The 27176-nt window shown below is 33.2% G+C and overlaps 2 protein-coding genes across 2 annotated transcripts; both read left to right on the forward strand.

The window, feature by feature from the left end:
* Positions 1–1181: 1181 nt before the first annotated feature.
* On the forward strand, positions 1182–4292 carry LOC143589112 (protein LATERAL BRANCHING OXIDOREDUCTASE 1-like). The gene is made up of 3 exons (XM_077069960.1): positions 1182–1675; positions 2559–2886; positions 3954–4292. Exons 1-3 carry the CDS (start codon positions 1197–1199, stop codon positions 4260–4262), a joined length of 1116 nt encoding a protein of 371 aa, XP_076926075.1. The 5' UTR covers positions 1182–1196; the 3' UTR covers positions 4263–4292.
* Positions 4293–21711: 17419 nt separating this feature from the next.
* LOC143589113 (uncharacterized) lies at positions 21712–22835 on the forward strand. The gene is made up of 4 exons (XM_077069961.1): positions 21712–22078; positions 22164–22394; positions 22496–22539; positions 22572–22835. The coding sequence occupies exons 1-2, from the start codon at positions 21743–21745 to the stop codon at positions 22365–22367; spliced, it is 540 nt and encodes a 179-aa protein (XP_076926076.1). The 5' UTR covers positions 21712–21742; the 3' UTR covers positions 22368–22394; positions 22496–22539; positions 22572–22835.
* The last annotated feature ends 4341 nt before the right edge of the window (positions 22836–27176 follow it).

Consider the following 27176-nt stretch of genomic DNA (forward strand, 5'->3'; position numbering starts at 1 on the left):
AAAATTCAGGATGGTTTACATTTCTTGGCGTATGGCGCTCTTTCTACTTCAATGTCCGCTGTTTAGGTAAACCTGACTTTTAGATTATTAAAATTCTTGTGTTGTTTATACTATATATAGTTGTTGCTTGTAATTCGCGATTGCAAATTTATCCTGTCATATTATTTTTTATAATGCATGGATCTGTACTACTGCTTGTAACATTAAAAAGATAATACTATTCGAGTAGGACTTTTTATTTGACACATTCGCATTTGACAATTAACGTTCGTAAGAAAAGCTGATAACCTTTATAATATTTGTGAGATGCGATGTGATGATCAGTATCATATTAAATTGTATATAAAGATGTTCATAGTTAAAACCGCTCGTTTGAAAACAATTTTCTTAATTTTGACCCATGCTTATACTGTTATACATCCAATATTAACTATGTCCTTGTAGTCATAGGAGTCCAAAAAATACATAAAATACTTAGAAAATTACAATTCTTGTCCTTTTGAATATCCAAAATTGAAGCGGGTCCTTTTCGAAAATGACTTTCACTCTTTATTCTTTACATGCATTTTCGCCCCAGTTTTAATCCTTTACATTAATGGACATTAAGTTTATTAGTTAAGTCATCAGATGTGTGCTGACATGAGGGCATTGTAGTCTTTTTACCCGTTAAAGAGCTATTTATGTAATTAACTTAATTTTGTAACTTAGTCAAATTATTTTAAAGGGGGCTATTTATGTAATTCTTTTTGTAACCGGGTCACATCGGTAACTAAATATAAAATAAACTGTTAATAAGGAGAATTAAAGCTGAGACAAAAATACGTATAAAGGAGAAATAGCAAAAATTATTTTTGAAAAATACTCAGTTCATAAAATTCAAAAGAACAAATATTGTAACGTTCTCAAAAATATATAACTTCCTTACTAAGACTTCTAACATGAAGACGTTTGCATTGTTTACTATTTTGTATTTTCACCGATATGTACATAATATTCATCATAATTAATTAATTATGTAACTTCAGTCATATTCAGAAACAAACCAATAACTTTCCACGTACACATCACAAAAGACGTCCAGATTCATATGACACCAAGTGCAGCCAAATTCAAACACCCATCCTCACCATATTCAACCACCACAACCTTTTAACTCACAAATATCCTGTATCACAACGTCTCACCCACCATCAGCCATGGGAGACTTTGATCCAGCCTTCATCCAAGAACCGGAACACCGTCCTAAACCCGCAGTAATCGAAGCCGATGGCATCCCACAAATCGACCTCTCACCTTACATAACCATAACCTCATCTCCAAACACAAACCCTGAAGCAATACACAATCTGGTTGATCAAATCCGTGATGCATGCAAAAACTGGGGATTCTTTCAAGTGATTAACCACGGGGTTCCAATCGACAGCCGCGAAAAGATACAGTTGGCAGCTAAGAGGTTTTTTGATCAGCCAACTGATGAGAAGAGGCAGGTGAAAAGAGGTGAGAAGAATCCGTTTGGTTATTATGATACTGAGCATACTAAGAATGTTAGAGACTGGAAAGAAGTGTTTGATTTCACCGTAGATGCACCCGCGGTGATGCCGGTTTCTTATGAGTCTGATGATGAAGAGACTGTAGAGTATGATAATCAATGGCCTCAATATCCTCCAGAACTAAGGTATTTTTATGTGTATATGAATCGTTTAAGTTATATGACTTGTTAATTTAGTTCTATATGACACGTATAATTTTACTGAAATTGACTGAACCAATATTTAGTGTCAAATTTATATGACATCTACAACCTTATAATTATAGTGACAAATGTATTTTATTATTTAGAATATAATTTGACATGACATGAGACCTAACATACTTTAATCATTTGAGTTGTAAAGATTTATATCTCAAGAACGACTTCATTTGTAATTTGAAGGAAAAAAATTAAAATTTTCATCTAACACTTCATTCCCTTTCTGAAAATGAAGAAGAAATTTAGTGGATTCTTTTTTCTATTCTCTGCATATAAAGACTCATTTTTGTTACACTGTACACTGTTTTGCTAGTGTTTCCAAATGATAGAAAGATAAAATAATAATAATAATAATAATAATAATAATAATAATAAATAAATAAATAATATAGAGTACTATTTAATTGAAATTAAAAGAGTTAAATGCATCGATAATAAATGTTTGTTATTTTAAAATCTTATTTTAAATGATGTGAAAGATTAGAAATGGGTCCAAATTCGAACACTAGGACCCGCTATCCGGACACCTCCGTACTATTGTCATGTACAACTACGAACCATCTATACGAGTTCAATGAGGCTATACGACTTGTATAGATTTTGGCAAGCTGGTGTATCGAAGAGGGGTGGTGCATGATCATCACATCCTAAATATATGATTGTGCAAAATTTGTGGATGATTCATTATATGTACATATCATGTGACGGTAACGGAAACAAAGTTATATATACAATTATTGAGTCTTTATTTTATTATAAGTTGAAAACATCTAATCATCAAGTTGTGTGTTTGCTTGCTTAATAAAAGGGAGGCTTGTGAAGAGTATGTTAAAGAAGTACAAAAACTATCTTTCAAATTATTGGCATTGATTGCTTTGAGCTTGAACCTCGCCGAGGACCGCTTTGAGCCGTTTTTCAAAGACCATACCACTTTCGTTCGGCTCAACCACTACCCACCTTGTCTCGCACCTGACTTAGCCCTTGGTGTTGGTCGACACAAGGATGCCGGTGCTCTAACCGTCTTGGCTCAAGACGATGTAGGCGGTTTAGAAGTTAAACGAAAATCCGATGGAGAGTGGATCTTTGTCAATCCTACACCAAATGCTTTCATTATCAATGTTGGAGACATTATTCAGGTAACATTGTATCCGGATCATTAATCATAATATGTAAAAAGGGAAATCATTTATTATTATTATTATTGAAACATACAATGCATACAAAAATATTGCATCAATACATAGGCGGATATAAGAAATTTTCTCGCTCGGATCGGAAATTTTTTCAGCTGATTATCGCTATATACTCACAGAGGTCGATTGAGAATTTTACACTATAATAGTACTAAAAAAAATTCACATGGGACGGTGGATCTAGGCCGACCTGGGTAGGTCCGCCGTCCGCCTAGTATCAGTGCTAGCTTGAGGGTGGTGCAACCCGGACAACCAGCTGGTGCACTTACTTTCGAAGGGCATAAAATTTTATATATATATTTTTATAGAATATAAATAAATCTTAGTCCCCTTGTTATATATTAGGCCCAATTTTGTGTTCTCATAATCCATTTGTGGTATTGGGCCCAAACTAATTAAAATAAATAAATAAGAAGTTTTTCAGTCACGGTGGCATCCACACAAAAAAGATTTTCAAAATTAAAGTTATTAAAATTTTATTTACGAACCACAATGCCCAAGAAAGACATAATGGATTGACGATGATAACTATCGAGAGCGAAATCTTAGATAATATAAGGTGATCAAACAATTTGTTGTTAAGAATGCTAGGAGAGCTTCACGAATCATCGGTTAGCCGTTAGCTATTATTGTATTTGAGTTTATTTCTATATTTGTGCTATTTTTATTGTTATAACGTTAACGTCGGTTAAATAAATTATCTTATATATTTCGTTACTCGTTAGGGCATACGGGCCTTTTTTGTATGTTTAGCCGGTATTTGAATTCTCAGAGACGGACCTGCTTAGTATCAATACAGTATATATGGCCTAAAGCACATAAATATTGAGCTGAGTCTATAAAATAGTTTGCATTTCTAACAAATTATTATTATTATTATTATTATTATTATTATTATTATTATTATTATTATTATTTGTGTTGGTAAAGGCTTCTAAAAAAATATTAATTATTCTAAGTCTTGATATTGTGTGGGTTAGCATTGAAGATTTGTGACTCTTGTTTTGTAGGTATGGAGCAATGATGCATATGAAAGTGTTGAGCATAGGGTGAGAGTGAACTTTACTAGAGAAAGGTTTTCAATCCCCTTTTTTATGAATCCTGCACACTATACGGTGGTGGAGCCAATAGCTGAGTTGACGAATGAGCAAAATCCGGCCAAATACAAGGCTTATAACTGGGGCAAGTTCTTTGTGACAAGGAAGTATAGCAATTTCAAGAAACTTGATGTGGAAAACATACAGATTTATCATTTTAAAAAATCGGATGAGCGAAAAATCGACGATGTTGTTTCTCGTATCGAGAATATTGTTATATAAGTAAGAAAAGATTGTGTTACGATGCTGGAAATATGTTGTGGACCCTGTGTTGTTGCATGTAATGACACCTGTGATCAAGGATCCAAGATTTGGGTCATTAATAAAAAGATGTGATATGGTTTGTGTTATCTTCTACAAGGTTTTAACTTTTTCTTTTCCTAGTTTATGCCTTTAGATGTCCAATAAATTGTTTGTGAGGTTATGTGGCTTGTCATCCAGAATAACCAAAAGACAAAAATGTAGATGGTAATCACATAAAAAAATATCTTGGGCCCAGGAACTCTACTCATCATAATTATAGATTGTTGGCATATTGTTACACACTGAATTATATGTGTGATGTAGAAAAGAGAAGAGGGTTAAGGGTAGATCAGAGCTTCGTGTTAAAAAGGATTAAACGTAAAAAATGGCAATTTACATTCGAGTTTGTTTTACAAAGAGTCGAAGACTATGTCGAAATTCATGGCAACATATAAGAATAAAACAAGAATTTGCCACCAAATACAGAAATTCTTTTCTAAACCTATGATAAAGAAGAGATAAAAATGGGATAAATTTATCTACATGATTTAGAACTTAGATGGGATGTGAACCATATGGTAGCTAGGGAAGAAGGCCAATATTGAGATGGGGATGAGGGGTAGAAGAGTAAATTGACTGTGACTGGTTGGCTTGATGAAGAACATACTCCACTGCTTCAATGAACGCTATCACAAACTCATATGCCAAATTCAGTAACCGTATACACAATTCCACTTTTTGAATCATCATGTTTTATAACTATGTGCTTATCATCTTCTATCTACAACTCTACAAGCATGCATGCTCCATATATATAGTTTGTTGGCAATGGTCAAACTAAATTAATATATGGCTTTTGGTACTCATGAATGGCCGTTATAATCACATACATTTATGTCAATACATGCATATACATATATATATATAGAGAGAGAGAGAGAGAGAGAGAGAGAGAAAGAGGAATTTTTTTATTGTGATTTATGTAATGGATAAACATGCATGGGTAATGGGTTGTTCAAATACAAATATATGAATATGATGGGGGGATATATAATTATAGACAGAATATCTGGATATTCCCTTAATTAAACAAATAATAACTGCAGTATTCTGTTACATTAATTTTTTGAAATTAAATTTTAATAGTACTAATTATGACATGTTGGTAGATATAATTTGTAGTTATGCGTTGATGTAACACCCCAGCAAAAGCGGAATACGCCCGAGTGTAACGTACAGATCACTCATAAGCTCGTAATACTATTAAAGCAACATTTATTTATTTCATTTCATATAATCGGAAATACACAAATTGTTCATAAGTCAAAATGAAACAATAACACTTCATCGAAAAAGTAAATAAGTCATTTATTCAAATAACCTAAGGTATACTAATGATCTTCATCCTTAGCATATCATCGATTTAACCTGCAGCAAGTTGAAAATAATATATTTTGTCAACAACACATGTTGGTGAGTTTTCATAAGTTTTCGTGTACACACACACACACACACATATATATATAAAACTCACGATTCAACAATCGTCATGCAATAAGTATTCAAGCGTAAAGTGAATGAAATCAAATAGTGTTGTCCTCCCGTTCATTTAGCCGAAGCCGTTGAAGTCAGGGAAACGAGAACCACCTTACGTAAACAACCGAAGTCGTAACGTTAGACGGCATGTGTACGTCCTGTCAGACCCTCCTACTATGTGTATGCGTTTGCGTTTGCATAACATCCACCAATAAAATAATAAGCACGTTACAAACAAGTTCACGTATAATCATAAACAATATGCACGAATAATATTAACATGTACGATATAAGTGAATCAGTTTGTAAACAAGCGCATAACTAACGAAAGAAAAACTTGTGACGTGCTACACCCCAAAACATTATAAAGTGTTAAAAATGGGGTTATGAAGAACTCACCTCGAAATCGAACATAAATATTGCAATATAAATTGAATGCACGATAACGAAACCGAAGAAACCGAAAGTGCGTTAAAGAACTCAAAACGGGTGAACTTCTTGAACTATAATTAAAACAAAAGCAAAATCTTATTAATGGGATTATAAACTTTAAACAATTTGATTTTAGGAATTAAGCATTATGGTAATGTGTTTTATTAGCATTGTATGGCCTTCATCTTATAATAATATATTTAAGTTTAATGAAATTTTAACGATGTTTAGTATTTAATATTATAACTTAATACTAATATAAGAGTTACGATAATTACAAGGCACGGGCTTTATATCGAAAATTAATTATGATACTTGATTAAAATTTAATGAAATAATGTAAGTTAATGGAATTGTAGACTAATTTTAATGGTGCAACGAATTATAAAGTTAATAAAGTAACGGAAAAATATGAATCAATTTTAATGATTTAACGGGTTATAATGTTAAAGAATATATATTAAATTTTAACGATTTAATGAAATATGGAAGTTGGGTTTTAGTGGAAAAGGTTGATTTATAATTTACAAAATTTTATTTAGTTAAAAAAATAGTTTTATTTGATTTAAAATAATTTTCTTTTTAAGTATTTTATTGGTTTGATACATGTAAGAGAAAGGTTTAATATATATATATATATATATAAACTGAAATGGCCTGACACGGGTTCGAACCTGGGTCCTTTCGTTTATACTCTAGCGTGCTAACCAACTGATCTAACTTGCAATTTTGTTCAGAAATGGAAACAGTTAATTATATATTAATGTTCAGATCATCATCTTCTTCCTTCTTACAAAACCCTAGAATTCAATACTCTTAATTGGTTTCATGTATGACCAATTAAAGTTAGGGGTTTTGTTTACTGATCAAAAACTACTCGAAACATATAATAGTTACCTGGATTCAGATTTGTTTGAGGTTAGACGACGGCTTGCCGGAATTTAACCTTTCTGACCGATTACGAATTATCAAGAATGTTTCAGTGATTATAGAGATGGGGAATGGGTTTAGATTGAGATTGGGTCCCTATTTATACTAGTTCATGGAGCGTATACTCGTTAATGATGTTTAATTGATTTGGCTAAGAATCCGGCAGTTTTACGAAGCTTACGGAAATTTATTTGAACGTTTTTTAATCTAACTAATATATTAAAGCAACACAATTTTGTCCACATGTCCTTCACCCAAGTTGTCCTCATAGGCTTCCATGTCATCAACCTTCCATAAATCTAATTTCCACATATTCACAATAAAATTTTAATCAATGATATTGACTTTTATATTTTTGGAACTTATTAATGTAATTATGATATTAATTATTCTAACTATTGTTAGAATTTAAAAACTTATTAAATTTACTAGGTTTAAATTGTTCATCGTTTCTTTTTTAAAAGGCACATGCTTCGTTCAAAAATCATAACGTTTCCCATTGTTTGTAACAAGATTTTTCGCCTCATCTATAACCGACATTTTTTGTTTCAAAAGGTTTTTGACCAAAAACTCCACACGAGTGAAAATATAAGTTTAAACCTGGTATATATTTGTAAGCTTAGTTTTCAAATAATATTACAAAATCTGTTACTAATGTGTTTTTTTATTTTTTTCAGGTATAATGGTTCATTTATGTTATATTATTCCTTATTTACTGAATTATTTATTTATAAAGTATTTTCTTTTTATGCTATAGACTTAGTTTAACATCTTTTGTAATATATGCTGGTAAAAAACTTATGTCAAATATTTGTGTTGATTGAATATGTTTTTTACATTTTATATTGTTTCTTGATATGTTTTTCACCCGTGTGTAACACGGGTTATTATCCTAGTGTTATAATATAATATAAACGATGATTATACTTTGGCGTTATGGTATTTAGTCGTTACGGGTTTTAGTTGATTTAGGAATACGAGATTTATGGGAAAAATGAGCTCACCAGAAAAACTCTCCGTCGCCGGCCGGAGATTGCCGGAAAAACGAGGGAGCTGGGGAGGAAGGGACGGTGGGCTGGGTGGTTATTTTATAATAATATAATTAAAAGGGTATTTACAATATTAGTCCCTGCACTTTAAAGTTGTTTTAAAAATTCATTTAAAGTATAACTACAATTTGAACCCTATACTTTATATTAGAATAAAACTTGGAATATAAATTATAAAGGTATAGTTAGGAAATTGATTAATCATAAACTTTAAGGGTATGTTTGGTTGGAGGTAATAGAATGAAGGGGGAATGGAATGGAAGAAGGAATGGAATGGACAAGGGAATGAAATGGATCATTACCATTCCTTTGTCTTGTTTGATTAATCTATAAGAATGAAATCAATGATTAATTTTTATTGTTTGGTATCCAAAAAAATTGTAGAAATGAAATAGAAATAATAAAAACACTCATATCTCAAAATACTTTTTAACCCCCCCCCCCCCCCGAAAAAACCCTACAATGGCGACGGTGGTAACTCCGGCGAGGAAAATGGTGGCGGCGGCGGTGGTGGTGTTAGCGGAGTTGGTGGTGGTGCCAATAGTGGCGGTGGTGGTGGTGGTTAGGTGGTAGTGTTGTTGAGAAAGTATGGTGAAGGATGAATGGAATGAAAAAAAAAGGAGGGGATGGGAATGAATGGTTTTGATGGAATGTGATTCCATATGTAATGGATGATTCCATTCCATTGAGCAACCAAACACCACTTTTTTCATTCCTACATAATGAATCATTCAATTGCTATTGTCACTCCTGCATACCAAACACTACCTAATCCTCGGTGTTTCGTTAATTGAGCAAAGTAGGGCTGTAAATGAACCGAACGAACACGAACAAGGCCTTGTTCATGTTCGTTCGTTAAGTAAATAATGTGTTCATGAACAGTGCACGAACACTTACCGAACGAGATTTTATGTTCGTGTTCGTTTATTAAGGAAATTAAAGTGTTCACGAACACAAACGAACACAAATAAATTCGGCAGATCCTAGAGATTGGGACCGATGTATTCATCAATGTGAATAATGAAAGCCTGTAAACGAATCGAATGAACACGAACAAGGGCATGTTCGTGTTCGTTCATTTAACTTTAAAAGAACACGGACACTTAATCGAACAAATATTTATGTTCATGTTCGTTTATTTAAAAATGGACATTTATGTTCGTTTGTTTAAAATCTAAACTAACATAACTGAATGAAGATAAATGAACACGTATGAACAAACGTAAATGAACACAAATTAATAAATATAAAGCCTTTAAGCAGATGACATATCAGGATAATATTTAATTATTTTCTATTAATATTAATACATAAATGAACATAAATAAACAGACATGAACGAACGTTCATGAACATAAATGAACGAACGAAACATGTGTTCATGTTCGTTCGTTTAATTAAACGAACACAAATTTTTTGTTCATGTTCGTTCGTTTATTAAATAAACGAACATAAACGAACTTCCCGCCGAACGGTTCACGATAGTTCACCGAACGTTCGGTTCGTTTACAGGCTTAGAGCAAAGCGTACAGAAATGAACAATCGATAACCATGAATCATCGAGAATATCATAAAACAAGAATTGTATATATATATATATATATATAATAATCGAAAAACAAAACCCAAAAAAAATCAAGATGGGTCGGGTTTTCGGTTTTGAAAAGTAACGAATGTTACAGTTGACAAAAGATAATCTTAATTTTCATTTTTGTTGTAAAAAACATTTATGGTATGCATAAGCTTCAAAAATTTATACTTTGTTTTTACTTAAGATTTATGGTTATCATTAGTACCATAAATATTTAGATTAGAGAAAAAATAGCCTCTTTTAGTGAGAGAAGTCTCAAAATAGCCATTTTTTCCTCAAAATCTTTTATAATTTGGACTGTTAAGACGTATTGGGAAAAGATAGAAATAAATACGAGATTTCGAAAGAAATTCAGGTACAGGATGAGATTTGGGGAAATAATGTCGGTAAAGTCCAAATTATTTGTAATCTTGGAGGAAAAGTTCAAATTTTTCAAAAACTTTTTTACTTAAAAAACCGTATTAAGAGACTATTTTTTTATGTTTCCTACCTTTCTCATCCAAATTTTCAAATTCTTGGAAAATTTTATTTTTTACAATTATACCCCTCAACCACCATCACCACCTTGAACCACCACCATAACTGACGTCGTCGGCCCCACCCCATCACCACCACCGTCACCACCACCATAACTGCCTCCACCACCGCTGCACCATAGCCGCTGCACCAAAACCGAATGACGTCATTGCACCCAGACTCACCGAAACTCCTAACAGATTTTTCCGGTCACGAATCCCTGAGCAGTTTCAACAGTATTTGTTAGGAACCATTAAATATTATTATTAATTTTGCCAATCAATCGATTCTTCGTGATTTGGAATTTGCAGACTATTTATTTGCTTGATGGTCGCAGCTTCCGATCATGCCGCCGAAACCACCAAGCTTTGCACCCACCTGTATTATTATTATTATTATTATTATTATTATTATTATTATTATTATTAATCATAATCATATTTTTTTCCTCTTTTCTTTGTGAATTATGAGTTGCTATCCCTAAGCAGTTTCTAACAGGATTCGTGGCCGGAAAAATTTGTTAGGAGTTCTGGTGAGTTTGGGTGCAGTGACGTCATTCGGTTTTGGTGCAGCGGCTATGGTATAGCGGTGGTGGAGGCGGCTATGGTGGTAGTGATGGTGGTGGTGATGGGGTGGGGCCGACGGTGTCGGTGATGGTGGTGGTTCAAGGTGGTGATGGTGGTTGAGGGGTATAATTGTAAAAAATATAATTTTTCAATAATTTGAAAATTTTGACGGGAAAGGTAGGAAACATAAAAAAACAGTCTCTTAAGACGGTTTTTTTGAGTAAAATGTTTTTGAAAATTTTGAACTTTTCCTCCAAGATTACAAATAATTTGAACTTTACCGACATTATTTCCCCAAATCTCGTCTTGTACCTGAATTTCTTTCGAAATCTTGTCTTTATTTTTATCTTTTCCTAATGCGTCTTGACAGTCCAAATTATAAAAGATTTTGAGAAAAAATGGGCTATTTTGGTACTTCTCTCACTAAAAGAGGCTATTTTGAAAATTTTTCCTTTATATTATCATTGATCAAAATGTAATATGCTACCTTGATATCGGTTTTGACCATGTGAATTTTTTTTTTAATTTTACTTATGTTACAAAATCAAGAATATTAGTATACAATATAAAAAAAATAAAAAGATACAAATTTAACAAGTTGTGTAGATAGAGTAACGACATTAAATAATATTTTAGCAAGGGGATGAATACTTTTGAGGATTACTTAATAGAATAATAACTAAGTTTCAGATTTATTCCAATCAAGTCATTGTTATAAAGTTTTGTATAATTTTATTCTATTTAGGTCACTTAACTTCATCAAGTCTCCACCCCTTTGTCTTAACTAACAACCTCCCAATCGTCATGGTTGGATTCTTTCAAGCATGTAACAAAAAAACTGATGCAGTTTTGGAAGCGATCAATGGCTCGAGAGACTCATGATAATCAAAAACGATAAAACAAACCAAAGGTTACAAGAACAATGTTCTTTATTAATAAACTAAATAAAAAACTAATGAACTAAAAAACCATAACCCTATTTATACTAAACAAAGAAAATAGATAAGCATGGAAACAAGATAAACACAAAATAATAAAAGATAAACTAACAAAATAAAAGATTCTAATATAAATGCTCTTGCTGATGACCAAGAAAACACTCGCTTTCACGTAGAGCCATTTGAACAACCATGAGTTCTGATACCAATTGATGCAGTTTCGGAAGCAATCAAATGGCTCAAGAACAAATATGGTTTTTATTCAAATAACCCGAACCGAAAAGCTTCGGTCGGCAAGCTTCAAACTTACAATTCTTTAATAAAACATAATCAACTGACTAATCAAAAGACCTACCAACCCTATTTATAAATAAAATAAGCATTTGAGTCGGGCCCGCTTAATGGACACATTCCTCCTTCATCATACTCCCCCGTCTTCAAAAAAAAACTCATCCTTGAGTCTTGAGTCGAAATAATCGGTCCCTATTTCCTTTTTCCTGAACTTGCCTATCATATTGAACTCAAAATTTTGAAAAAAGCAATCCGTTTTCTTATTTTGAATTGCAAAATGATGAGATTCCATATGTTTAAAAATGAGATTGAGATTTCCCTTGATCCTCGGTGTTGATGCATCAATTAAAAGGTGGTGTTTACAGTAATACATATATTTGAAAAAACCCTCATGATTTATCTCCTTATTTTGGAAATTCAAATTAGGAGAAAATTGCATACTTTCCATACCCTTTTTCGATGGTGGTTTCTTAATTAGCACCATCCAGTTAGAAAATGCAATCTTTATAGGATCCTTCAGTAATTTCGCTTTGGCTTCCACTTTTATCGTATCACCTCCGGCAAGTGTATGACCAAATGCTTATTATAATCAAATATCACCACAAAAGATACATGGCCGACAAAACTTTTCGGAAATTTTGAATGAAAAGTCGGGAAAAAAAATGCCAGTCGGGTACGTGTAAAGCCCATAGAGTCCATATATGGATTATGTGTCCAAGCAATTAATGTGAAGATAGCAACTGGGCCTTCAAGTCCAATTCATATGACTAATTTAAAATTAGTCACATGCAACAGTGATGATGCAACAAAAAGCCTTATAAGCCATACAATGAAACACAAAGAAGAGCATGGCACGGTAAGGAACTTCCTTAAGAAGACGATGGATTTGAGTGCTACAACTCATATGTTCAGATCGAGAGTCAACAGGAAAGGGTCCGATGCTCCCTTCGACCCAAGTGGTACAAGTTTTGAGTTGGGTGAGACGATTAGTAAAGTTGGATTGTTTGGGAAGCTTGTGGTGATAGTAAATGAGAATCGGGTTGATGTTCCTTTTGATCCAGGTGGCTTGGGTTCGAAGGCAAAACTCGAGGACGAGTTTTTTTCAAGAGGGGGAGTGTGATGCAGGAGGCATCCAGTCCATTAAGCGGGCCCGGCCCAAATGCTTATTTTATTTATAAATAGAGTTGTTAGGTCTTTTGATTAGTCAGTTGATTATGTTTGATTAAAGAATTGTAAGCTTGAAGCTTGCCGACCGAAGCTTTTCGGTTCGGGTTATTTGAATAAAAACCATATTTGTTCTTGAGCCATTTGATTGCTTTCGAAACTGCATCAGAAACCTAATCCACTCTCCTTTTGAGCAGGGAACAAGGGAGACCCGGTTGCACGATAAACTAACATCCGTCAACCCACCTTCATCAAGTTTATATTCAACCGGAGGAATCATTAACATTGTGAACCAAAACTCATACAACCCAACGAACTTCTAATATGCCTTGAGTCAATCAGACTGAATCATCAGTGAACATCCATGTAACTAAAAAGGTAAACTTTGAAAAGCTTCATAGCAAAACTATAACATGTCAATAAAACTTTTATAATCAACTTTTTTTATTGTTAAAGTATATATTAATAATTTACCATCGAAACGACTATAATAAAGTGACAGGTAAACGGACAATAAGCTATGCCACTACCTCTTATAAGTTATTTAATATTTAATATTTGGTATATTAATATCTAATGTTACACCGTTGTGGTAGCTAAAGATGTGGATGAACCTTTGTAGTTGATGATGTGAATACATTTGTAGGGGGGCATTATTTGATCTATAATTGAATTGCACCCACTATTTGGTATTTAATATTTTATGCTAGAAATATCTTAAATGTCCATGTTTGATATAACTAAATGTCTATTGGATTAGATTTAGAGAGAAATATAAAAACAAAACGTATATACACGTAATAAAAATTTGTTTTCTCTCTACACGCAATATTTCCTACCAACAAACATTATAAGCTCGTAACTAAAAGGTATAAAGGCACATGGAATCAAGTTTATATCAATTATTGATGCGCAATTAGTCTTTAAATACATGCTTAATTTGTCTCTTTAGAGATTAATCATATATTTTATACAATAGTTTAGAAACAAGTACTATGAAAAACGTAGTAGGTGAAGAATTATCTATGTGGTAATTATATGTTTGAATACGAACCATGGATTGTAGGAAAAAGATGTTTAGATATGTTAAGATTACTAGATTAGTGATAAAATTGCAACTAATAGAAGTTAAATATGAAAAGGGAAAAAGATATATCATAATTGTTAAATTTTACTTTTGATTAAAAATAGTTTTTATAACATTTTTTTTTCAAATCTCCAATATCTATGATATAATTTGCTTTCTTAGAAATAAAGCCTCGTTAAAAGGAGTCGTATAGGGATGACAGTGAAACTCGAATCTGATGGGAAAACTCGAAACCGACATAAATTGGACGGGTAATACCCATTCTATTAGGGTTTGGGATTGGTTATGGAATTTTTCATGGGTTTAGAACGGGTATGAGATTTCTAATATACCTGATTACCCGACCCCATTACCCGATAACATTAACTCATTTAACCGATTATATACCTAAGAAACCAGACATGATTTTTTAATATATGATAATATGGTATACATTAAAAGTATATAATATTCTGAATATGTTGTATTATCATTTTCCATATAAGTAATTGGTTTTCGTTGAGAAAAAAAAAAAATAATTCATGAGACCATGACTTTTCCCTTTACAATTTTCCATATCTAAATTTTAGCTTCCAAAATTTCCCACTCAGACCTTCCGGTTCCTCGGCAATTCAGTATCACATTATTTGTTATTTAATGTTTGCGTGAGTATCTACATGCTTGATTCACACCATATATTCTCAAAACTTGATGGGTTTTGTTCCAGGGTATTTTTAATGAATTAACTGGTATGTCCGATATCCGATGGGTAATTATCCGATAAATAACCAACGGGTTTGGGACTGATCTGGGACGGGTATTTATAATCGGGTATGGGTATGGGATTACGAAGACCCGTCCCAAACCCGACTCATTGTCATCCCTAGAGTCATCCCGATTTCCCAGATCATTTCCACTTCATTGATTTATGGGGAACGGTGTTCTCGAAGAAATTCCCCAATTTCTTTTCATGGTTGCACAATTTTCTTCTTGCATCTCAAGCTAAAACGGTGAATATTTTGCATATTCAACCCTTTTTTGCGGACGTCACTACCAAAACAATGGCCACCCCGTCACAAAGTCACCTCCACCTCGTCAGCCGTCACAGAGTCACCTCCACCTCATCACCTAATTTCTACAAAACCCCATTTCCCTAGACAACTCTAGAGAGCACGGATGAGAGCTGGGAAAGTAGCGAAATATCATGTACGGGTGAGAACACCATCATATGGTTTTCTCACTTCAATTTCACCATAAATCAAGGAATAATCGTGGTTATTCCCGTGTAAGATTTAATACATATTGATCTTTAATGGTCATATTAGCGTTAAAAATAAATAAGATTCTTAACCTTATAAATATAACTCATGTTAATCTAAATATTCACATTTTTTCTACTCTCTCAACTTCATACTCTGTATAGTTTAACTATGAATCCAAGCAACCCCGTGAACCAAAACAACAATGTCAACAAAGCGGGCTTATGCAACTATTCACATGCATCGTGGATGATCGAGGAGGAAGCAACGTTGTCAATGGTGTGAATTGATACCATCGGTGATATAATTACCGGTCACACTCTTCAATTTGGTTAGACATTCATGTCACACCCTAATCTACGACGAAACATGCTGTGGCGCGACATAATTTGTATCATAGCTCAAAAGACACTAAAAAAAATATAAGTGTCAATATATAATTTATTCTATTCATAATAAGGTACACGATTGTCAATTAACAAAAGAAATAAATCAAAATTACATCAACTTAAAACAAACAAAATATTCTCTATTTTATTAAATCCTAAGGTCCAAAATCTAAATTCTTCACTTCAAATCATCTTATACGACAACCTACAACATGTGTAAAAATATAATTTGTCAACAACACATGCTGAGTATAAGTAGCCATGGTTTGATATCTATAATAGATAAATAAAATAAAACAATTTCTTATTACATGTGAATCACAACAACTAGTATAACAACACAATAAAACTTGTCATTTCCCCTTGACACTAGATTCGGTCAATTTACTCCGACAATTTGAATAACAACATAAATGAAGTTTTTCATTTCCCCTTGACACACAATGGGTCAAGTTACTCCGACGGCATATGATCATAATATGAGGATGAGGATGAGATACCAACCAACCAAAAGCAGTAAACACATAGACATGTAGCATTTAACAACTGATCGTGCAATATCACAACTACACAATTATTGGAATTGTATTGAGTATATATAAATAGTATGATAAATGATAAGAGTTTTGTATGCATAAAGGCTCCAAAACAAAAATAGTAAAAACAATGTGATTACTCACCTCTATATAGGCGAGCTAATAAAGTAGATGTGATATGCGAGAATCAGAGCAGACCAAACTTAATTGAAAAATTATAAAAATCCAGAAATATTAAACTACTAGGATATCGTCCGTGTAATACACGGGTGGTAAAAAATATAACAAAAAAGTTAAATGTAATAATATACATGATAACATACCTTATGAATTCAGAAGATATAAACAATGATAAATAAAATTTTATAATTTATAAATAACTAAAAACCTCATTTAAGTTATTTGTAACTTTGTTAGTAATTCTATAAATGGTAATAGTATTAGTTGACATCCTAGTTGGCTACTCTAATTGAATGGCATGTGGAAGAATGATTTTGTTTTAATATATATATCAGTAGATAGGTAGAAATTAAAACCGATAAGAAACGAACTTGAATTATATTAAAATACAAGCTACAACTCCCGTTATTGAAAAACGAGAGATAAGCGAGCCAACTGACTTGAAAATAAAATATTATGAAGAAACTACACTAATTTCTCCTTTCGAAACCAAACTTGACCGAACAATTATTGTTTAATTCCTCGCCTAATTTTAGTTATTGAAAAAACTAAAGTTAAATGAGTGTCGGTTCGTGACTAACCCGGATGTTGGTATGTGAGCGTATTCAAGTCCAATAGGTTCAAATTAATAAGATAAGACTAAAATATAAAAGGGTCAATGGCTAATTCATGACGATTCATGATGAAATCAAAAAACCCCAAATTAAACTTACAATAACTCTAAACGGGCTGAGATGAAATTAACCATCAAAACACCATCAATCATTGAAATTGATTGAGAACTTTCATTTTAAAATATGAAAATGAACAACTTTTGTGTTTTACACTTACCTGGAATGTGAACGGAATAGGCACAACACGAATAGTCAAGAACCTTCACTCTTAAAGTCAAACCGTCAAGAATCTTCAAATGAACGACCAAAAATTGGGAAAAGATAGTAAAATGAGGTGGGGTAAATATTGAGCGGAAGCTAGAGGTCATTTATATAGGCTCAATTGAGTTTGGAGGGTAAGAAATCGTTTGAATTGAGAATTAACTTGTAAATTAGTCAAAATTGAATAAAATCACCAATCAACCCAAATTAGCATAATTTCTTGTTCCATGCTCTGAAGAATTGTTGGAATATGCTTAGGCATGATGCCAATGCATATTCCAATCATTCCATAAAGAAGATACACGAAATCGAGTTGTCAAAATAAGTTAAACCGACATTTAAACAAAGAAAACGAGTTTGCTGGTCTGGATGTTCTTCGAGTAGTTCAAAGGGGAAACTCCAAATCCTTTGTGTAGCTCTAAGGACGAAATAGAAAACAATTTTTGAAATTTGACAGATTTAGCCACTAGACTTTTTAGAGTACGATTTTAAGCCAAAATAAGCAATTTTAAGCGTGAAAATGGATCTAAAATACCCAAATAATATTATCATAAATTAACAAAAATAACGATTCAAAAATTTAAATGGGTCTGGTTTTTGGGTTAAAAAATCAACAAGTGTTACAATTCATGTCCATTTTCATATCCACATGGGTTGGAAATGACACCGTTTTAACTAGATATTGGGAAATGGAGGCAGACTGGGAAATAGAGACCGATCCAAGGTAGAAAATTTTACATGATCTACTGATACGCTATGATGAAATGACCTGTTGACTAGACTAAATAAGAAGTTATGAATTTTGCACGAGTCGATTATCAGTCGCAATACGGTTCAATGTTCACAATTGTTATTTGGATTATTTTAAGGCAATACAGTTCAAGGTTAGGTTGTTTCATTGTGATTATCGTAGGCAATCAAGAGTGACAGTTAAATGAGGTGGGCTTGGAGGAACGATGATAAACAATGAACAAGAAGATTTTTGAAACACAGAAAAGACAGAAAAGGCCTATGCATAAAGGCATAAAGGGATGAAGCATGAAGGGGCGAAAGGCAGACATTTGAAAGCAAAGGTGTAAATGGGCTAAGATGTGCTTGTGTAGTTGTGTATATGCTACATTTAGGTAACACAATTCTTATTTTTTAACATGTATTAAAATTTTCACATTAGAACACATAATTAAAGTTTAATATCTTTAAATGAAAGAAAAAAAAACACCTCATGAAACTAGATTATACGGATTTTTCTCTTTATTAAACGTGTGTGAGCCCAAACTTCATATACCAAACTCGAAATGAAACAAACTCAATCAAGACATACGATAGATATTTCATTGTACAACCTCAAAATAGAGATGAGCTCGGTACCCTACCGGTACTGAACCCGAAAATACCAATCCCAAAAATCACAAATTCTTGGTACCGGTACGAAATATTCGGTTCGGTACCGGTATTGAAGGTAAAAATTCAGAAAATACCAGTATCGTACGGATCCCGAAACTCAAAACTTTGGTATCGATTCGGTACCAAATCGGTACCGATACTGAATTTGGTCATCCCTACCTCAAAAAGCGTAAACTACAAACCATGAGGACCAAATTACAAATAAAGCAAGCTTTACGCATTTATCCAACGAAATATCTCATAAAATAATAACCAAGTTTCAAAAGTATTTCAATTAGGTCACTCATGCAATTTTTCCTCAAATCGGGTCACTAAATATTCAAATCGAGTCTCGCCAATTTTTTTGCGCGTCAAGAAAGAAATAAAGGATAAGATGTGGGGATCGGAATTTGCAATATATGTAGTTAAATTTAAAAAAAAAAAATTAATAAACGTTAATTATATTAAAATTTTAAAATAAAAATTAAAATCAACATCATCACTCAATGTCAACATAAAAAAAGATAAAAAAATTTGAAAAAAAAAACTAAAAAACCATGTTAAAATATTTAATTTAATAAAATATGAAACTCAGTAAAAAATTAATTGTAAAATTTTCCAAACTTTTCATTTTATATGAAAATTGCCCCTTTATCCAATTCACCCAAAAGCAAGCTCCAGAAGCAAAACCCTTGTAAAAATGGCGTCCTTGTCCCCCCTGAACCATTCGTATCGGATGGAACTCAGACCTAATTCAACTTCTGTTATGGCCTTCAAGGCACGTGCCAACCTCTATTCATACCGGTTTATATTAACGATTATCCCTCTTATGTTACATTTAGGGTTTCATTGTTTCTGTCTTTTCCCATGAATTGTGTCACAATTAATAAATATTGTTTTATAATTTGACATGTAATTCATTATCGTAATCGAATAAACTTGCTCCCTAGCTAATTTCATATCTTGTGAACATAATTATTTGTATAACTAGTTATACTTTTATCGCATTCATATACTCTCAAAAATTGGTCTAAGAGAGTCTCATAAGATGTGTGATGAGCTCAATCGGTTCATCGGGTTAAAGATATAATCTTGCATGATGTTCAAGCCATTAATCACCAGGTGCATACGAGTAGAGGTGCACAAACCGGTTTGGATTGAAACCGGTTCGGTTTGGTTAACAAAAGTCAAAAACGGTTTATTACCGGTTTTGGTTCGGGTTGAAACCGGTTTCTTACCATGTTACGATCGATTTCGGTTCAGGTTTTGATCGGTTCCGGTTCGGGTTTTAGCCGGGTTCGGTTAACCGGTTTGGAACCGGTTTTGGTGGAGAAAATAACAAACCGGTTCCGAACCTACGGTTTTAGTCGGTTCCAAACCAGTTTCTACGTAATCGGTTTCAAACCGGTTCGGTTAACCGGTTTATTTGCCCACCCCTAAATATGAGAGATAACATTGCAAGAGCAATTAAGGATTACACAAATTGAATATAACGCTCAGAAATCATGCGTTGGGGACCATACGGGATGTTGATTAGGCATACAACATCTCGCTTCATAAAATTGCAAGGAAGCAATGTGAAGTTCTTAGGCTTACAAAATACAAACCAAGCCATCATTAGTCAATTTGAACTTTGGATGGAGGAGACGAAGTAGTTTGACATATCTAGCCCTTCCCGCTTGCCCAACTCACCAACAAGGACGGATATTGTTTTTGAGCAAAGTTGTCTGGCTGTCACAAAATTACTTATTTGATCTTTAGTTTCACCTACCCCAAGATATTTGGCCGACTAGTCTTTTAATGACGTGTCTCTCTCACTTCGGTTTCAATTTTGAATGATTCATTTTTTTAACTTTTTTTGACAGTATCTTGAATCTAGTTTTATTTGGTGAGTGTTTTTCTGTCAATGGTCTATATATCACTCTTTGGTAGCAACTTGTTTCAAGTTTCTTGGTCTCCATAAACTCATAGTAACAAATGGACCGCATCTTTTGCATTTAAAGTTTAATTGTTTGGATCAATGGTAAGTTACAGCTCGCATCTATGTTTATTTTTGTGCCCATCCTTAAATTGCAGTTCTGACAACGGGTTGCTCTTGAAGCTTGCATTTTTTTTTCTTTTCAAAACTTATGTTAGTCACTTTAGTCAATGAAATCCCTATATATCACAAAAATGAAAGTTTCGGTTGGCTGTTCGAAAAGCTCGAGGCTCGAAGCTCGGGCTCGTGGCTCGCTCGAATAAAACTAGCTAAAAAAACTTGATTTGAAACATCTTGAGTTGAGTTGGTTCATTTTTGTAACCGAGCCAAAATCGACCTTGGCTCGGCTCGAGTCATGGCTCGGCTCGTTGGCTCGATGTTAAGCTCATTTAACTTCAAAATCGAGCTAGAGCCTAGCTGAGTCGCCTCGTTTAATTTTGAGTTGGAGCTCGAAACCACCCTGGCTCGACTCGGGCTCGACTCATGAACAACCCTAGACTTATATCTACTGTTCTACAAGTTGTATGCTAAGGAATTGGGAAAGTAGTACTCCCTTTGTTTCATTTGACAATATATGTGATTATGCGTTGACAGTGATTTGATTTCGTTATGCAGTAGTTACAAAGTTTAATGTAGTTTTGTAGTTATTGATATTATACTTGTATATGGACCAACATATTTCTTATTATCACACAGGGTTGGCTTTCTCAATCCAACTTGTTAACCTGTAAACCAAACACCTTAACACATAAAAGAACCTGTTCAAGCATCTTATGCACAATGAATCTAAACGCGTCACAACCTGACCCACACGGAAAGTCAACTCTTGACCTTGTAACCGACAAGGCAAGAAAATTGTGGGATAATTCTCCCCAAGAAGTCAAGATCTTCCCCTGGACCACCGCCTTGGAAAATTTCACACAACTTATTATTGACATTGTTTTGGTAGTCACACAATTATTATATATACCCGTAATGGCTATTACTTCTGTTAGTGAGATGTCATATTGTGCTCATGAAAGAAAGCTGGTTTTAATTCCGGTTCCAATACTTATTGGTGTTGCTGTTGCGGGAATGTTGAAAAACCGAGCCTTGAAATTATCTCCATATCTAAAGGTGAACACTATCATATAGTTTTTAAAGTTCTTAAAATTATATAATACGGTTATAATGTTTTAATAATTTTATTTTTGTGTGTCAGGATGCGAAAGTTCCATGGCATTTGTATGCGAATATGCTGTTTTTCACGTTGATCAAATTGCCGGGCCCGTATTATCCGTTTTGGGGACGAATATTTATTCCTCATTTTGCAAATGGAGGGTTGTTTAGGACTCTATGGTTTTTGTTTCTATGGTACAGGATGCCCAGGAAGGATGTGCATGTTGACGTTGAACAAAGGGCGTGAGTTAATGGTGTCAAGTATTTCAAACAGGTAATAATATTTCTAAAAACCACTCATCTCTTTATGTACTGAACTTTTTAGCATTTTTTTTTCTTCGATGGTTTTTGATTCTTGAATTTTGATTGGTACAGATCTTTTTGTCCTCAAAATCATATTTCACACCAATGCTTTTACTGTTAAAAGACCAAACTTGTTGTTTTGGGCCAGCAACGCTGAAAAAATGTCCTGGAAAGCGATTAAGTCACGTTTTTGTTATATTATGAAGGATTGTGTAGGGCCGCATACGGCAGTATTAGGATTTTTGTTTTTTTAGCAGATTGGCCTCTACCCGTGTCTCTACCGTGTTAATGTGTATTTGCAGAAGGATATTTAGTGAAGACCAGTTTTGTAGTCTGACCCAATGGGTTTTAACAAGATGGCAAACTTCGAAACTCCCGGATTGTTGTTTAATGAACTAGTTTGTAGTGGATAATAGAGCTTTAGCATCAAACCTTACGGTAAACCTGTTAAAACAGGCCATCCTTTTTCTCCATTGTGAAACCCTTTGTTTCACCTAGCATTCTTGGGCCGTTAGGACCATAGTCACATAAATCGTGGTACGCTCTGGTACGGGTACGCGGTTCGCTAAGGGTAACGTATTCGGTGCGGAGGGGGTAGGTTCATTTCGTTACAAACCGGTACGGTGTACCATGTAGTTCGGTTCGAGGCAGAATTAAAATTAAATATAAAATTTATATATCTTATATAAATAAAATTATATATCTTAAAAAGCATTTCCAGGCTATTGTGTATATATATACATATATTTATCAATAAGATTATCTTGTAAAAATATGTATTTATGTAGTGAAGTTTAGGGTTAACTTTTATATAAATAGAAAGTTGAGGGTGAAAAATGACATTTTGTTTGAAGAAAAGAGTGAAAAGAAAAGGGAACGACGTTTCAGTTTTAGGGTTTTCAAAGTTTCAGATTTGGGATGGCCACAGTTCCATAAATCCGGCCAAATCTGGAAGGCGGCCAATCGGAGAGGCGTTCAATCGATATTACTATCAGTTCTGATTCGCGATTTTTGTTTCAATCGGAGCGACGGATTGGCGATTTCTGGTTCACGATTTAGGGTTCAATCAGAGCGACGTTCCGGCGATTTGGATCGCGAATTCGCCGGCGACCGGCACGCTTGCGATTTCCGATTGGGTACAAAACGTACCAATACGAAAATCGCGGCTACTTGAGCGATTTATGTGACTATGGTTAGGACTGTTTCGCTGGTGATGCTTCCGAATGGGCCTAACTGGTTCAACCCAACCGGTCTGCCCCGAAACAGGATTTGTGCACATCTGCTCGGTAGGTGACTTTGATTTATAGTGCATGTACATTATTGTCAACTGGTTTTAAGGTTGCACTATTGGGCTGTGAGTCTGTGACACTTCGGACCAGTCAAGTCGTAGAACGTCAAAGCCCGACTTTCTAGTTTCCAAAACCCACTTCAGCTGAATCGTTAAAATGAGCTGATTATAATAACTTTTACAGGATTTTAAGATGAGCATGTCAGGCTGAAATATGCCATTTTTAGTATCATTCTGACCGGTACACATATAACTAAGATATGGGTAAAGGTAGCCTAAAAGTGGAGTGTTGTGATGTGAACAGGGCATGCATTCGGGTTCATGTGTACTTAAAAGACGACCCGAAAACTAGTTAACCAATATTCTGATATAGTCGTAAGCATCCTCAAATGGCGCAGGAACTTGGACTTTATTCAAAGGCTTAGAAATGGTTCTAGCCGAAATCGGCTGACTCAAGAGCTTCACTAGACATCGTTTAGAACTTTTCAAAATTCAAATAAAAATCAACGTCAATTGACCTTCTGACGTAATGAAAAGATATTATTGTATTAAATATTAAATAATTTATAGAGTTTATTATGCAAATAATAATTACACCATGTTATAGTTTTGCTATGAAAGTTTTCATACTTTTGTTAATTACATGGATTTAGTCGTTTACCTATTTAAAAACTTTTTAAGTTTGATGGTATTTACAGTAAATTTGTTTTGTAAAAATATTATCTGCCACATTTAGAATTTATATTTTTTTTTTATAAATTACAAAGATATAAATTATTGAGCGTGTGCAAATTATAATTGAAATCTTTTAGCGTCATTGTAATTATAATGTTGAGATATATCATGATGATGCACGATAGATCATGATTGTTTTTCTCACTAAATTTTGTTTGTAGATGATGATGATGATGATGATGCTGATAATCAAGTTAAAGTGGTCAACGAAAATAGAACTACTTGATGAACGAACTAGGCCAACTTTAGCTCAAGCTTGATCGAAATTAAACAAGTTAGCTCAGACCATAAGCTCTTAATGAGCTAAAGTTTGATCTTGAACTCGACTTGGATAAAGTTGAAGCAACTCACTTGGTGCATTTACATCCGATTCTCCATCGTCATCAAGAAAATTTAGCTAAAACCAAGACTCCTTGAAATTTGTTTATTTTCCAATAACTTTTACATTTAATACGACGTATGTATCAATATTTAATTATATAATGTCTTTTTATTTTCTTGTTTTCTTCCACTCACAACAACTTACAAAAAAATATAAAAAATAAATATAGAAAATGAATAGTGAGTCTCTAAATATGAGAAATGAGAAGTCCCTAAATTGATCCATATATTTTGAGAAATGGTGGTAGTGTCAAGTATACGTGTTTCCCTATGGCCAATTTAGGGATGAATTTAGAAGTTACGTGAATGAATGGTGATATGCATGATTGTGAAAATTTTTGCTAGGCGCCGATTAATCAATAATCGGTACCCCACAGACTAGTTGTCGATTAATCGCTATTTGGTCAAAATCGGTTAAAATTGAAAACTTTATATACAAAATCCGGTATATATAAAAATTTACATATAAATTCCAATAGATTAATTGCTAATCTCTGCCTCACTGCCTAACTGGTGCTTAACGCTTTCTATAACACTGGTGACACGTAAACAAAAGATCGTGTTAAGAATGGGTCTATGGTGTAAAATGTATAAATGGGTGATAATAGATAAAAGGTGACACACCGTTTATGTTGCGTAATTTATTTCTTTCTAACATTGCTTATGATTACTATGTCATTTTCTCAAAATTTAATAATCATGATGTTATCTAGTTTGACTTAACCTAGATTAACGATTACAGGTAAATAAAAATATCATTTTATATATTTAATTTTTATTAAACTATTTATTTAAGCCATTTAAACTATTATATAAGCCAGTTAATATAGCAAATTTGTATTATATCATGTGTAAGAAATAATAACTAATTCTATGTATTTGTAACTAGGTTCCGTGCGTTGCTGTGTGTGGGTTTAGTGTTTGGTGTTTTTGTTGTAGCTTAGTGCAAACTCATTGAAAATAGAAGGCGATAAACTATAATTAAAGCCAACTAATAAAAAATGAACACGAGGAATAGGTGGAGCATCTCTTCATATCATGCGGTTTGGCCCAAGCAACATGGACGATAATATCTCAATGATGTAAGACCCCTTCTATTTATGCTTTTTATACAAAAGATATCTTGAAATGGTATAAGTATACGGGTTTCCTGATAGCCAACGCAAAAGCTTTATATGCTATTTGTTTAGTTATGATTTGGTGTTTATGGAAAATTCATAATGCAGTGGTGTTTGATCAAAAGCTGGCTCTATTGGGTAACGCGATGGGAGAGATTAAATCATTGGGTTCTTTTAGGTTAAAAATATGTCAAAAGACGAGCTCTTTGACTTGGAACAATTGACGCGCGTTTATGATGTAATTGTTTGTATTATCGTGGAGATACTTTTCTTTTGGTTGGTGGTTGTAACTCTTGATACAAGTTTCTTGCTTGGCTCGTTTAATATATCATTCGTAGTTAACCGAAAAGGTTGAATAACACTAATTTTTAAATATAATCATTTTTTATGAATCAGTTCATGTGACAATACTATAAACACTTTTTAAGAATCAAACCTATAACACTCATAGCATCTGCGCGCTGCGACGAGCATATACAAAACCGGTTATGATTAATTTGAAAATTACTTTATTTATATTTTATATTAAGATTTCTTAAATAACTATTTGATATATATTTTCCTTTATGTTTATACTTATACTAAAATACTTTTATAAAATGAATGAATCCCTCACTAATCAAACTATCAAAGGAATGCATATGCTTATGCATGTGATACCCTAAGGAAAAAAAATAGTACTATTAATGAATAGTATATTTTTGTAAGACAACAGGACATTAGGAATTTCACAATTAATATGTTTTAATCGAGCAATCGACGTTACATAATATGCAAAAATCCATTGAAAATCTGTTATTAAAATTAGATTAGTATTTTAATTTAAAAAAATAGTTTTAGCTGTTTGAATGATTTTAACATAAAACGTAATATAGTTGATGACATTTTTATATATTATCTCTAAGACGGAATTTAGGTATGATATTCCACGTGGCTAGAAGTTAGTGGTAATTTGATAGTATAAAAATATAATTTTAAATTAATACAACACTTAAAATCACCAGAATAAAAAATAATAAAAATCAAATAAACATTTCATCTCTAAGACGGAATTTAGGTATGATATTCCACGTGGCTAGAAGTTAGTAGTAATTTGATAAGCAAAAGAAAAAGAAATAACTCAGTTGACAGCAAATATATTTTATATTTGTGTTGAATTGAACAAATTCAAAGATTCTTGATTTCATCAAATCTTTGAACAATACTTTCTTTGCATTTTTAAGGCATAGAT

This window comes from Bidens hawaiensis, unplaced genomic scaffold (assembly GCF_021521415.1).
Source record: "Bidens hawaiensis isolate Kalapana, Puna unplaced genomic scaffold, B.hawaiensis_p1.1 tig00037226_1, whole genome shotgun sequence".
In the NCBI taxonomy this organism is placed as follows: Eukaryota; Viridiplantae; Streptophyta; class Magnoliopsida; order Asterales; family Asteraceae; genus Bidens; species Bidens hawaiensis.

Coding starts and splice junctions, on each gene's coding strand:
- LOC143589112 (XM_077069960.1), top strand. CDS start 1,197: ATGGGAGACTTTGATCCAGCCTTCATCCAAGAACCGGAACACCGTCCT. Junction 1,676..2,558: donor CAATATCCTCCAGAACTAAG/GTATTTTTATGT, acceptor GCTTAATAAAAG/GGAGGCTTGTGAAGAGTATG. Junction 2,887..3,953: donor ATGTTGGAGACATTATTCAG/GTAACATTGTAT, acceptor CTTGTTTTGTAG/GTATGGAGCAATGATGCATA.
- LOC143589113 (XM_077069961.1), top strand. CDS start 21,743: ATGAATCTAAACGCGTCACAACCTGACCCACACGGAAAGTCAACTCTT. Junction 22,079..22,163: donor AATTATCTCCATATCTAAAG/GTGAACACTATC, acceptor TTTGTGTGTCAG/GATGCGAAAGTTCCATGGCA.